Below are 13,953 nucleotides of genomic sequence, written 5' to 3' on the forward strand. Positions count from 1 at the left end.
AAGCACACTCGTTGTCCCAAGCCCGTAGAAGGTCCTCATCACTGGAAAACCGCCTCCCTTTTAGCTTCATTTTCACATGAGGGAACAGTGCAAAGTCGCAGGGAGCAAGGTCTGGACTGTAGGGAGGGTGCTTGAGAAGTTTCAGTCCTGTCGTGGTCAAATATTCGGTGCAGGCTTTGGCGCTGTGAGCTGCAGCATTATCGTGATGGAGGTGTCCATTCTTGACTTTGGCTGCAGGTTCTTCATAGATCCAATGACTTTAGGCAGGCATTGTTCAGTATACCATTTAGCTGTGACTGTCTTCTGCGTGTCCAAAACGACACGTTCCACAATTCCACTCGATTTGAAAAATACAGCTATCATTTTCTTCTTTACAGATCGGGATTTTCTGACAATTACGGGTGTGTCGTCATCATCAAAGACCCAAACTTTGTTTTGAGCCTTGGTCGGCAGATCGTAATAGTACAGCCAAGTCTCGTCACCTGTCACGATGTTGTTCACATACCAAGATTGTCCCTTATCAAACTTTTTTAACATCTCCCGGCACCAAGTCACACGTCGTGTCATCTGCTCTTCAGTCAGTTGATGCAGCACCCAGAGAGAACAAAGTTTCTTCACGTGCAAATGATCTTGCAGAATCGAACGAATTGCTGGTGCATTTAGGCCCAAAGTATCCTCTATCTGTTGGTAGGTCACTCGCCTGTTTTCGTCAAGCATTTTCCTCACAGCAGTAATGTTTTCCTCCGTAACTGACGTTCGTGGCCTTCCCGACCTCTCAGAATCCTCCAGAGTGAAATTTCCCCTTTGGAATTCTCTATACCACCTGAATATCGTTGTACGATGTGGACAATCATCATCTAGTGCAAGAGTCATTTCTTCTAAGCACTGGTCTATGGTTAAACCACGCACGAAATTATACCGCAAAACTGTCCTTATCTCATTTCGTGACCACGATGCCATCGCAAGCACTTTACACTCTCACTACTAATGAATAACTGAGCCCATCGATTTGCCGCGGCGGCTACTATGCATGTATGAACATGTCTCAACATGCAGCAACAAGCAGCTTCCTGTGATTCATTGTTGCGTCATATTGCAAAACTTTCCTAGTACCCTTTGTACTTATGTTATTATAATAAAAAGAGTATATCTTGTTTTTCCCCACTCATCAGGAAAACAGAGGAATAGAGATTACTATTTTCAAGCACTACTTCTACTCATTGTTTTTAGGCATATTAACATATATTCATAATGTGCTTATTGTCTTCATATCTGTCTGCATCTAATAACTCTGCTCCCAAATGGATTTTTATGATATTTGGGCCTTTTAAAAAGATGAGCCATCCTAGATTTCATTTAAATTGAATCAGTAGAAATCCAGAAATTATTTTTGTCTCCCCCCCCCCTCCCCATTATAATAACTTGACTTCCATCAGATGGATGGATTTTCATGAAATTTTATATCTGGGTGGGCATTTTAGAAAAATTTGTCGTGTGCTGATTGGTGCAATGAATAGGCAGTATTGCAGATGCTCAGAAATGAAATGTTGTTGGTTGGTTCATTCACATATAAGTGACATCTTTGCTCTTTTTTTTTTTTTTTTATAAATCATTAATTATTATTTTTTAATAATACAACTGAAATGTAATGCACTGTGTACATTAACTAACTTGTTTTAATTTTGAACTAAAAAGATTTTAAAATTAAAATTTGCTTCTGGAGTACTATAAAGTACTTTGTATGTCAGCAGTATCAACTGCTGTGCATGTTAAGCTGCATAGAGCAGTTTTAAAGGCGAGATATACAGAGATATTTAGAAGTGTATGACGTATTGTATTCGCTGCTTCTTTCAATATAATAGGATAGCTGTTATATCAGTCCTTATGCTGCCTTCACTTCTCCCCCAAACGTTTTCCACTTATCAGAAATTCATTTCATGCTGAATAATTATGGATGAACTGTCATTTCCCCTTAAAGTATATTCAGCTAAGGAAAAGAAAGCCAACATGAGAACCACGGGAAACTTCAGGAAACTTTTACCGATCAAAAGCGTTTCCCAGTATCACAGCTTCTCCCTGCATTCTCAGTAAACAGATGGTGCATGTTATCGGTAGTGGCAGTAGAAGTCGATAACGATGTATTGATTAGTTTTTCTTATTATTAAAAGCAGATTACTGGAGTTCATGAGTGGGCTGAAATTTACTTATGGGTACACCCTCCAGACTGCCTTAGGGTGTTTATCCCCCCTCCTGCTGTTTTAACCTGATATGGAAACGACTTCTACAGACGGTGCGTGTTATCAGTAATTGCAGTAGAGGTCATTATCCTATCGGGTTAAAACAGTGGGAAGGGAGGATAAACACCCTAAGACTGAAGCAGTCTTGGAGGGTGTACCTGTAAGTAAATTTCAGCCGTGAAGGCATTACTCATGAACTCCAATAATCTGCTTTTAATAATGAGGAAAAAACTAATCAATACATCGTATCAACTTCTACTGCCATTACCATCTTCTACACACACCATCTGTTTACCGAGAATGCAGGGGGAAGGTGTGGTACCGGGAAACACGTTTGACCGCTAAAAGTTTCCCATGGTTCTCGTGTTGGCTTTCTTTACATTCACCATATATTCTTGTGTGAATATAAGAGCAAAAACCTTGTTTATCTCATTGGCCATTTGCTTGGGATGTGTGGTGATCCAATGTGCTCCTGTAGTGAGCCAATGCAATTCATTCCTTTCCTTTCCTTTTAGTGTTCACATATGCAAAGAACTCCTTACTGTCTTTCTTTTGAACACTTTGCCAAATTGATTTCATAAAATATGTCTTCAAATCATCTGGTTAAAAACTCCTTTAAACATTCTATATTGAACAGAGGGTGATGATAATCTGTAGATATTGCAAAAAGTTTTCTTTCCTGATACGAATTTTATAAATTCTTTGGTCTGAAAATGTATGGAAAGTGTACAGTACAGGCGGGCCTCGATTAATGTGATTAAATTGTGCAAAACGGAAACGTGTTAATCGAATATAATAATCAATAGGAAAAATTATAATTGGTCCTTGCCTTCTGGAATGTCCATAAAGAATTTTAAAAATACCTTTTAAATAACTTTTTAACTATATACATTGTAAAAGATAATGAAAATAATTATGGAATTAAATGTTTATTGCATAAAACAGCAGTTCCCAAAACTGTGCGCCGCGGAATATTTTAAATTTTCGAGGGAAACACAGCGATACTCGACATCTGTCGGACACCGCGAACTATTAGCTCGAGGTAGTTCAATTTCAACATTTCTTATTAAGTTGTTTGGACCTAACCACTTAATCGCATTATAGCCAAAGCTGCTAATGCGCCAATAAAATCTAAATCTAAACCTAACCACTTAATAAACGAAACTGTTAGGTATTTCTTTTGGTCTAGGTGCGCCGTGAAAAAATTACTGAGACACTAAGGGCGCCGTGAAAAAATTAATGAGACACTAAGGTGCCGTGAACTGAGAAAATTTGGGAACCTCTGACATAAAATACACAATAAAGAAATGACTGTTGCAGAAATATTTGAACAGTGTTCACTTTCTCTTTTCATCGATCAATTTCCAATAGCCGAAAACAATCTTCTCTGGGTCCTGGCGAAATAAATATTGCAGAGAACCTCAAACCGTTTTGTTTGAGGTTCTCTGCGATATGAAAGATTTCATCAAGTTCTTTTACCATTATCTCCTTTGTGATAACATTTTCATCTGGCTCATTTAAAAATTTGAATTTTTAAATGCAAGTCTGCATTGACTTTATTAGCGGGAGACAAAGAAGTAACACGTCTTCTTCCGATGGTTGATGGAACACACTGAGGTGGGCAGCAAGCAAACATTTGTTTATTGCCCGTCCAATGCGCGGTAAGCTTACCGCGCAATTCAAATCTTTTTCAACTATCGCATAAAAAAAAAAAAAGAAAAAAAAAAGTTAATTGGAAATTTGCATCGAGAAAAGTGATATAACTTTTTCAAATAGCGGTAACTGAAAATTACGTTAATCAAACTAACGTTATGCAAGGCCTGGCTGTATCTAGAATTATTTTCTGGAATATTCCATGTAGAGTGTCCCACTGGGAACTTTAGCTAGTCTTAACTGAATTGAATTAAAATTAAATGATGTATAAGGGAAAAGTTTAAAAAAACAAACAAAAAAAACTCATCTTTATCCTTAATAAATTCAATGTAGGCATTGAAATAATGTTGCTGTCTTGGGGATACTTTGTTCCCTCTAGTGACAGATTTGGGTGTATGTTCAGTTTAGAAGTGAAATTGTTATCCAGGAGTTGACCAGAAATTACTAATATTATTTTTAATTGAATAATATCACCACAAAGAGGCAATTTTTTTTTTTTTTTTTATGAAAACTCCAAACATGAGAGATATTAGAATCTATAGTACTTAGTACTGTGCTTAGGTTGCAGGTTGAGAAGACGAACGAAGATATTTGTTGACATTAGACTTGAACTTCTGTAGACTATAATTTTCAGGAAATACGTATGGAGGTAGTTCCAGAAAACGGCAGTTGAATGAATAAACAAGGAAGATGAAAAGTTGGTTCTGTGGGTTTGAAGTTGACAGTAAATGGATGTTGGCTTGTGGCTGCACGTGTTTAGACTGTTTTGAAAGAGAGAGCAGGAATTATAGATGCCAGTTCAGAAGAACAGTGCCCATGGAAGTGTCTGTAGAAAAGGCATGCAGCAGAAACAGTAAGTCTATGAGACAGTGAGTGAAGAGACTCTGTTAGAGAGGAGTCATTAATTAACTTAACTGCCTTCTTCTGAATTGAATCTAGAAGCCTGAGAGAGGTTTTGGGGACACTGCCCCAGATGTGGGAACAATATTCCGTGGTTGGGCGGATTTGCGATTTGTACAGAGTGAATAGCTGTTTGGAAGAAAAGTAATGCCGAGAGTGAAAGAGAAAACCAAGTTTTTTAGATGCAGAGGAAGCAATATTTGTAATGTGCTTGTGCCAAAAGAGATTAGAAGTCAGGGTAATCCCCAAAAGAGATATCATTTTGCTAGAAATCGGAGTGTCACCAAAGATAAATATAGGAGCAGACGAATCCTTTTTGCGAGATATAAGACAAGACTGAGTTTTAGAAGGATTGAAATCAACTAAATTGTCTTTGCTCCACTGGAGATCGGCATTTAAGGAATTGGTAGCAGATATTCGAGAAGTTGAAGCTGATTGAGCAGGGTAAGGTTTCTCAAAATGGAAAGTGGAATGCAATGTGCTATCATTGGCAAAACTATGGATAGGATTTCCAGTCAATGGAAGAAGGACATTAATATACAAGAGGAAAAGAGTGGGAGAAAGAACTGAACTATGGGGACACCAGCATTAGTGGAGAAGTTAGAAGACAGAGAGCCATCTACCATCACCCTCAGTGAGCGATCAGAGAGAAAACTGGATAACCAATTACTAAAAACAGTTGGAAAACCATAAGATGGAAACTTGTTTAGAAGACCTTTATGCCGAACACAATTGAAAGCCTTTGAGATGTCAAGAGCAACTACTTGTGTTTCACCGAACCTTTCCATTGAAGTAGTCCATAAATGGGTAACATAAGCCAGGATATCACCAGTGGATCGACACTGGCGGAATCCATACTGGCGATCGTTGATCAGATGGAAGGTTTCTAGGTAGTTTGAGTTGGTGGTTAATTGATTTCTCCATTACTTTAGAAAGAGTAGAAGTAATTGCAATGGGATGATAATTGGATGGGAGGAATTTGTCACCCTTTTTAGGAACTGGCTGGATATGAGCAAATTTCCAAGCAGAAGGAAAAACACCTTTGGAATAAGAAAGTGAAAAAGGTGGCAAAGAACAGGATTAAGTTCAGGAGCACAGGTTTTGAGAACAAATGGAGAAATACCATCAAGACCTGGAGCTTTCTTAGCATCAAGATTTGTCAAAATCCTTCTTACATCCTTTTTAGCAGTAGTAGAGGCATACGATGCAAGAAAGCGAGCTTATGCAGCATCAGCCAAAAAAAGAAGGAAAAAATCCCCTCCATTCTGTCCAAATGCCTGTCCAGCTCAGCCTTAAATTTATTTAGACTATTAGCTTCAACAACAAAAGATGGAAGCCAATAAACTACCAGCTGGCTAAAGGCAAATTTCCGCACATCTATTCTACAACTATATTTCCTCAATGTGAAACTGTGCCCCCCCCCAGGTTCTTAGTCTGAGCAAGAGGAAGAATCCCATCAGCATTCAGCTTACTCAACCCATTCAAGGCCTTATACATCTCAATCAGATCACCTCGCAGGTGCCTAATCTCCAGGTGCTGTAATTTGCAGAACTTAAGCCTTTCTTGGTAAGAGCACCCCTTTGTTCCGCTCACCAATCTTGTTGCCCTTCTTTGTACTCGTTCTAGCAACTCTACATCCTTCCTGAAATGAGGCCCATTGCCTTGTATAATGGGATAAACACCTCCCTGTCCCTGCTAACAAAATTCCTATATATCATTGACAAGGCTCCATGACCTGCCCTGGCAGCCTGTCTGCACTGCTCAGTGAACTTCATATTTGACTGCACAATTACCCCCAGGTCTTTTTCACTTTCCACTTCCCTGAGTGTAGTGCCACACAGTTGGTACATTTTGATGGTAGACCACAGGAGACATTGAATGGAGCATGTTGGGAATGGTGGGAGGTGTTTTACCAAGATCATTAATACAAGAGTTGGAAGAAAAATTCAGCCAAGGATAAAGCTGACCTGCTAGCATGCTAGCAGGTCAGCTTTATCCTTGGCTGAAGTGACAACAGAACCATCAGGTTTTGACAGAGTAGAGAGCAGAGATGGGAAAAAGTTGCGGCCAATAGCTTTGGAAAGAGACCAGAATGCTCGACTACCATTAGGGCAAGAAGCAAGTTTTCTACTCTTAGCCTGTTCAAAATCTAGTTTGGACTGATTAATAACTGCTTTACAATTGTTGTGAGCTTTGGTGTAGGCAGAAAATGAAACTGAAGAATTGGAAACAAGCCAATTATGATATGCAACGTTCTTCTCTTGAATAGCCTTACACATTTATTGGAAAACAAAGGTTTAGATTAAGGATGAGATTTTAAAGTGGAGTGTGGAATAAAGGATTCCATTCCTGCAAGAATAATTTCACTGACACAATCTGAGCAAACGCTGACATCAGAAGTTTTTAAACAGTAATCCGACCAAGGAAAAGAAGAAAAGAAATCTCACAGGTCATCCCATTTTGCATTCTTTTAATGCCAAACAACACGAGGTTGGGAATAGCCATGAGATAAAAGCTCCGTTGGGGAAGAGACAATCACCAAGTTGTGATCTGAGGTGCCTAAAGGACCACTCACTTCAACAGTGTACTTAGAAGGGTTGTTGTGAGAAAAAGATCAAGCATGTTGGCTGTATGGTTAGGATTGTCCGGTATTCTTGTAGGTAAATGAACAATCTGTTCGAGGTCATTAGTAATTGCAAAAGCCTCAGCATCTCGACCAACTGGATCAGTGTGACTAGAAAATGGAAGCCAGCTGTAGTTGTGAACATTAAAATCACCAAGGAAAATTACCTCACTATTAGGAAAGTTGGACTGGAGAAGGTCAAGTTGCAAAGAGAGGAAGTCAAAGAGCTCCAAGTGATTAGTGGAGTTGGAAGAATGGTAGAGACAACAGATGAATTTGACACAATGATGTAGAGAGATTTTAAGCCAGAGAAGATTGAAAAGAGGAGATTCAAAATTACCAAGTCTCTGACAGGGAATATCAGAACGGACAGATGCACAAGTACCACCTTTGAGGTGAAAGGAATCATAGCGAATAATTTGGGCAACTGAGATGAGCAGTAGTTGAATCAACCGATAACTGAGATTCTGTCTGGAAAAGTACATGGGGTTTGGCAGACTGCAAGTGGAAATGGACATCGTTGAGATTAGAATTGAGACCAGCTATATTTGTGAACTGAACTAGGAAGTGTTTGGGAGGTTTAGATCTTTTTGCAGATAAGCTTACTCGATTAGTTTGACAATTCATGGTGTACACAAATTTTTTATTCTTAAAAACTAGAAGGCAGTACTGTGACCAATGTTTTCAGAGCTTACTGGCTTCTCATCAGACAGTGGTAGCCTTAGTTATTCTCTTGTGTCAAACAGTGAATAATATTATATGGAGTCCAAATGAGAAGCCAAATAGTGTGTAGAAGATAAACTTCTCATTAAACATACAACGAAAGTTGTGTGCCTATAACCTCTAGGCGCCTCCTTAGCCAGGTGGGCAGGAGCAGCAGTGCGTAGCATATGCTTCTTGATTAAACCGGGGTTCGAACCACCGCATATCCCCAGAGCAATATGTTGCTAATGCTTCTAAAAACTAAAATAACAATAACCTCTAGTACTGATCTATGTTTACCCCAGTGTAACATAAGTGAAGGAGCGAGGGCTTCCTATATGAAAAGTATAATTATGAAGTAGTGTACTTTTTAATTGCAGATTATTAATAATTTGAAATAATTTTATAAAATAACACTACTCCATGTTAAAATGTAAAATGGTAAAACTAATGCAGAATAGCATTACTTTATTCTTCTAGCATTCTTCTAGCGTATAGCATTACTATACGCTTCTTGAGTAAACTGGGGTTCGAACCCGTGACTACCAAATACAGAGGATGCAGAAAGGTCAGGGAATGATCACCGCATATCCCCAGAGCAATATGGCCTTAGTTGCTAATGCTTCTAAAAACTAAAATAACAATAACCTCTAATACTGATCTATGTTTACCTCAGTGTAACATAAGTGAAGGAGTGAGGGCTTCCTATATGAAAAGTATAATTATGAAGTAGTGTACTTTTTAATTGCAGATTATTAATAACTTTAAATAATTTTATAAAATAACACTACTCCATGTTAAAATGTAAAATGGTAAAACTAATGCAGAATAGCATTACTTTATAGAACTATTTCAAAAGTGCCAATGCTGTTTATTCGCTATGGCCCAGATTTAATTGTCATGACCTAGATCTATTTGCTACTACCCAGATAGTTGTGTTGAGAGCTATTGCCATGTATTCTTTACTGCTGAGACATTGGAAACTTGATGTTTAATGCCCACTGATGTATTAACCATCAAAATAGCTTTGTAGTAGCATTGGGTTGTAAGTAAATAACAGTAAAAAGTAAGGTGAGATCACCTTACTTTTTATTTTCACAGAAGGCATTTGAATCACCATCTAATATCTCTCATGAAACTATTAACAATCAGTATTGCACTAACAGAGTCTGCCTGATGTCATGAGATGGTAACTGCTACTGAAACAGCTACGAGTAGTGATATTCTTTTAAAAAAGTGGAAGTGTACTGTTTTTTTGGAGGAGGTGCTGTTTATTGGAAAGTAGCTCAATCAATAACTTTTTATATTCAAAACTCTGCTGCTTACGAGAAAACTAAAATCATGCAAAAATACTAGTTTTTTCAAGGCACGTAGTAAAAGGGAACAAAATAGTTCTGCTGTTCCACATAAATTCTCTGAAATATCCGAAAAATAGGCAGAAGCTGACTTAAATGTAATCTGAAAACAAGATCCAGCCTAGATGGCACATGAGACAGAGAGCTGTCTTTTCGTAGTGCATCTTCAAAACAGCTTAACCCGAAAGGTGAAAAGACTACTTTTAGGGCAGTCCTAAAAGTAATCTTTTCATCATATGAATTTGTTCATTCAGCCTCTAGTGGGAAAGATCTTGTTAGAATAACCTTTTAAAGTTTACATTTTGTAAAGGAAGTCCACAAACCTCAGATTTGTATCATGTTCTCTATTCACACAATATTGTTGTTGTTATTTGGTTTTTAGGAGCATTAGCAACTAAGGCCATATTGCTCCGGGAATATGCGGTGGTCATTCCCTGACCTTTCTGCATCCTCCATATTTGGTGGTGACGGTCTAATCAAGAAGCGTGTGCTACGCACTGCTGCTCCTTCCCACCTGCCTACGGAGGCGCCTCACACGACGTTGTAGTTCTGCAAAACTAAAATATTGTGTGAATAGAGTACATGATACAAATCTGAAACAACATCCAGGTTTAATTAGAGGTGTTTGATGTGGGCACCTTTAGTTACTCTGCAGGTGGTTCCCCTCCTATAATCTGAATAAAATTCCATCCTCTTGGTTTTGTTGTTTGTCAACAGTTTTTGTACAATCTGTGTCTTGCATGGCTTCATCCTCAAATGGTGACATGGCATGTTACAGACATGATCTTGACATGTTAAACTCATAACTGACACATTATATTGATTTTCCAGGACTTCTCAAACCAGATCCATTGTGCTCCCACTGACTTTTAATTGGCCACCACCACTGCCTCAGTTGGGATGATTCTAAAAACAGGCATCATTCTTGAATTTTCTGTACCATTCAGAACTGTAGGTCTACTCAGTGGCTTCTCTTTAAATCATCTTAAATATTCTTTTAGTGGCATGGTGAGATAATGAACACTTCAACCTGTGTGGAGTGTAATCTGCCTTTAATTTCTTAAAGGATTACAGATTTTCAGACATTTTGTGGTACTTTCTGTACTACTTCTTCATTGAACTCTTGTAATGTTGTCATTACAATACCATCAGCCTCATATACTAATTTGGTATGTGAGGAAGATGGCATCGTAAGAACAGCATTACAGGAGTCCACCTAAGAAGTGGTACAGGAAGTTTGTATCATGTACCCTATTCAGAGTACAGTAAACCCCCACTATTCGTGGGGGTTACGTTCCTGAGAAATGCCGCGAATACCGAAAACACGAATACTGAGTTATGGCTCCCATAGTAATAAAAGGGTTCCGTTACAAAAGTATGAAATATATAAGAAAAACTAGTCTAAAATTTTGTCTATGTATGTATTATATGTACCTTCATAATATGACTATGTACATAGACAGTGCATAGTGAAATGCAAGCATATGGCATCGAAATGAAAATAAGAAACAACTTAATATCAAATGTAATATTTATTAGAAATTTCAAACAAATCTTTCAAATCAGCACCTTTGCTAGCTTAAAAAACTTATCCCGCCAGTGCTATCACCAGTTTCGCTAAACTGTTGATAAAGGAGTTTTGCCTTTCACGAATGATAAGTGAACTTAACGGAATTTTATTTTGAGTTCTGTCTTCTATCCACAGATTTAAAGCTTTTTCCATTTTGTCTAATTTAACTTCACGAGTTACAGAGCAAATTTTTGAAGCAATTAGCGCGTTTTCACGGACACTACTTCGGATTTTTTCTTCCGATTTATTGATTGATTGTATCGTTTACTCATTGATTTTATAATGTTTTGCCACTGAGGCGACACTTTCACCATTAGAAATTTTATCTAATAACTCAATTTTATTTGCTAATGTCATCACCTTCTTTGATCTTTTCACATTTCCCTTGTTATTCGTAGCCATATTTTTGTACGAGTTAGAAAGAACTTGTCCACAATAAAGTCACTTTCTTCCATTAACACACTCGAAAAAGTCTGTTTTACACCGCAAAACGGTAGATTTATCACTTTTGTAGCATATAAATTGATAAATTTATTCAATTTATAAGCATATAAATTAAAAGCAAACGACGAAACCTTCCATGACAAGAGCATAACACATATTGAACAAGGATTAGCGAGAAACATCCACGCTTGCGATTTTGTGAATCCCCACCCACCAAGCGCTGTTTTGACCGGTGAAGATAATTTTAGCCACGCCCATGTTTTTTTATGGTAGAAAATTTCACGGCGCTTTAAAATTCACATTTTTTTAGGTTTCATTTTATATTAAATCAGCGACCGCGAATACGCGAAACCGCTAATACAGATACCGCGAATAGCAGGGGTTTACTGTATATGATACAAACATTTTAGTTTTGTAAAGAAAGTTTGTCAACACCCTGCATTTATTTAGTAGGTATATTACTTGAGATTACTCAGCTATTTTTAGTTGTGTAGCAGTATAATTTTCTAATCATTATCAGTTTGTCCATTTCTTTCGAAATTACTAATTTTGAAGTAATCAGGTAGATTAGTGAGTTAGTAATAAATTAACTGTACTCATTAACTAATCAATCTTTGAGAATATTCACATATAATATTTGATTAAAATTATTGGTAACATGTTTTATTCTCAATTTCAGTGAAAATAATAATAAAAGGTGATAGAAATGTTGGTAAAAGCTGCCTTTTCTTGAGATTACAGGGTCAAAAATTCAAAGAAGAGTATATACCAACTGATGAGATACAGGTGATTTATTTTATTATTTTTATTTAAAGTAAATGATTGGTGTGTAGTAGAGGAATGTGATAAACAAATACTCTATTGCATAATAATTTGTTAGTTTTTTATTGAGTGTGATACATTTTTTGTGAGAAAATACGTTTTAAATATGTTTCCCATCTAAGTGGTAGATAATTCTCATCAACCAATATAATATCACCACTTGGATTAATGGGAGCTTGAAGTAGATACAACTATTTGGTTTCAAGAGAGAATGTCTAACCTCTGCACACCTTTTCTTCTATGCAATATGCATCTAGTAATCTCTTTTGAGGTTATTAGAGGCATTACAGTGTGAGACATGCCTATTCTTTACACAAAACATGTTGTATGCAGGTCAAGCCATTAGATAACTCACAGAAACAGAACCAGTAAATCTCTAAGAAGTATCAGATTAGCTCTTCAGTAACTTGGTCTTCAACTCTGCTATTTGCAGCTGGAGGAAATGTGAGTAATATACATGCTGTGTGTGTATATAGCATTTCTAAAATATTCATCATACATATCCTCCTCAACTTTTACATCTGCATCATAAATAGCCATACTAATAGGATAAACTTACCTGCAAATAGAACTAAACCTCTCAGTAGCATCTTAATTAATTTTACCGGTATATGTGGTCTGAGTTACAGTCTTATTAGTGTCTATTCCTCATCTGCAGTCTATTAATCCTACTTTTTTCTAACAGAATCTCAACCACTGATTTTCTTGACCACCTCCCATCCTTTCATTTGTGAGGTTTTTGAATGTGTGTGAGCTCTAGGTAGTGAGTTTCCAGTGGTGGTTGCATACCTACCAACTTTTCTGATTAGAAGCTTTCCAGTAATCAGGTGTGTTTTCTAATGTGTTATTTTTAATTATGAACCTAATACTGTATATTTAAAAGCTGAAGTTAAGTGATTCTGCTCATGTTTATTCTAAGTATTGTGACCATTTGCTGGTATAATGTTTACAACATTAAGTGAAAAAAATATATTGGTTATGGCATATGATTTTTTAAATAAAGATTTAACTTTTAATATCTTAATTTCAGTGCTTTTTTTTTCTTTCCCAAATAGCTTTAATGACGCAAGTAGAGTTTAGATTACTATTATTGTTATCGAATAGTTTGTTCAGTGTTGTGTATTATAGTTGTTTGTTGCTAAAGGAAGGTGAGGTTAGTGTAAATGCACTCCTGCCTAAAAGTTTGGAATCATATATTTTTCTTTATTTTTCAAAGTTTTTATTAAAATAGGACCAACTTGTTCACCAAGTTTTATTAAATATTTTATGTTATGTATAAAATTCAGAAAACTTAAATAATATTTAAGAAGTATTAAGAAATTTCTAGAATATTCGAGAAAGGTATAGAAGACTGATTCGAGAGAATGTATAGAGTCATCTACAATGTGATAGAATGCTGTAGATGATTCTAGAATATTCTAGAAAGTGGGAGTATTGTTTCAATATTTTAGATGATTCTAGAGTGTTTTGCAATAATATAAATTGAGGAATAAGAGCTGTAACTTATAAAATCGAACACCCTTCATTCAGAAAGAGTATTTGGTGTAAGTTTTGTGATAAACATGGCAAGAATTAAGGAACTGAGTGTTGAAAAAAGAAATACTATTATAACTATTATGTAAAGAAAGTTATTCCATGAGAAGTACT

At 36.7% G+C, this 13,953-nt stretch overlaps 1 protein-coding gene across 1 annotated transcript in view; it reads left to right on the forward strand.

Moving 5' to 3' along the window:
• The window catches only part of LOC150087779 (rab-like protein 6), a 144,310-nt gene that overhangs the window by 44,919 nt on the left and 85,438 nt on the right, over positions 1–13,953 (forward strand). Inside the window, exon 3 of the mRNA XM_090370409.1 lies at positions 12,164–12,270. Coding sequence (XP_090226535.1) covers positions 12,164–12,270 — 107 coding nt within the window. The remainder of the gene's footprint in view (positions 1–12,163; positions 12,271–13,953) is intronic.

Source organism: Mastigoproctus giganteus, chromosome 3 (genome assembly GCF_048544385.1).
Source record: "Mastigoproctus giganteus isolate SK-2022 chromosome 3, ASM4854438v1, whole genome shotgun sequence".
Classification (NCBI taxonomy): Eukaryota; Metazoa; Arthropoda; class Arachnida; order Uropygi; family Thelyphonidae; genus Mastigoproctus; species Mastigoproctus giganteus.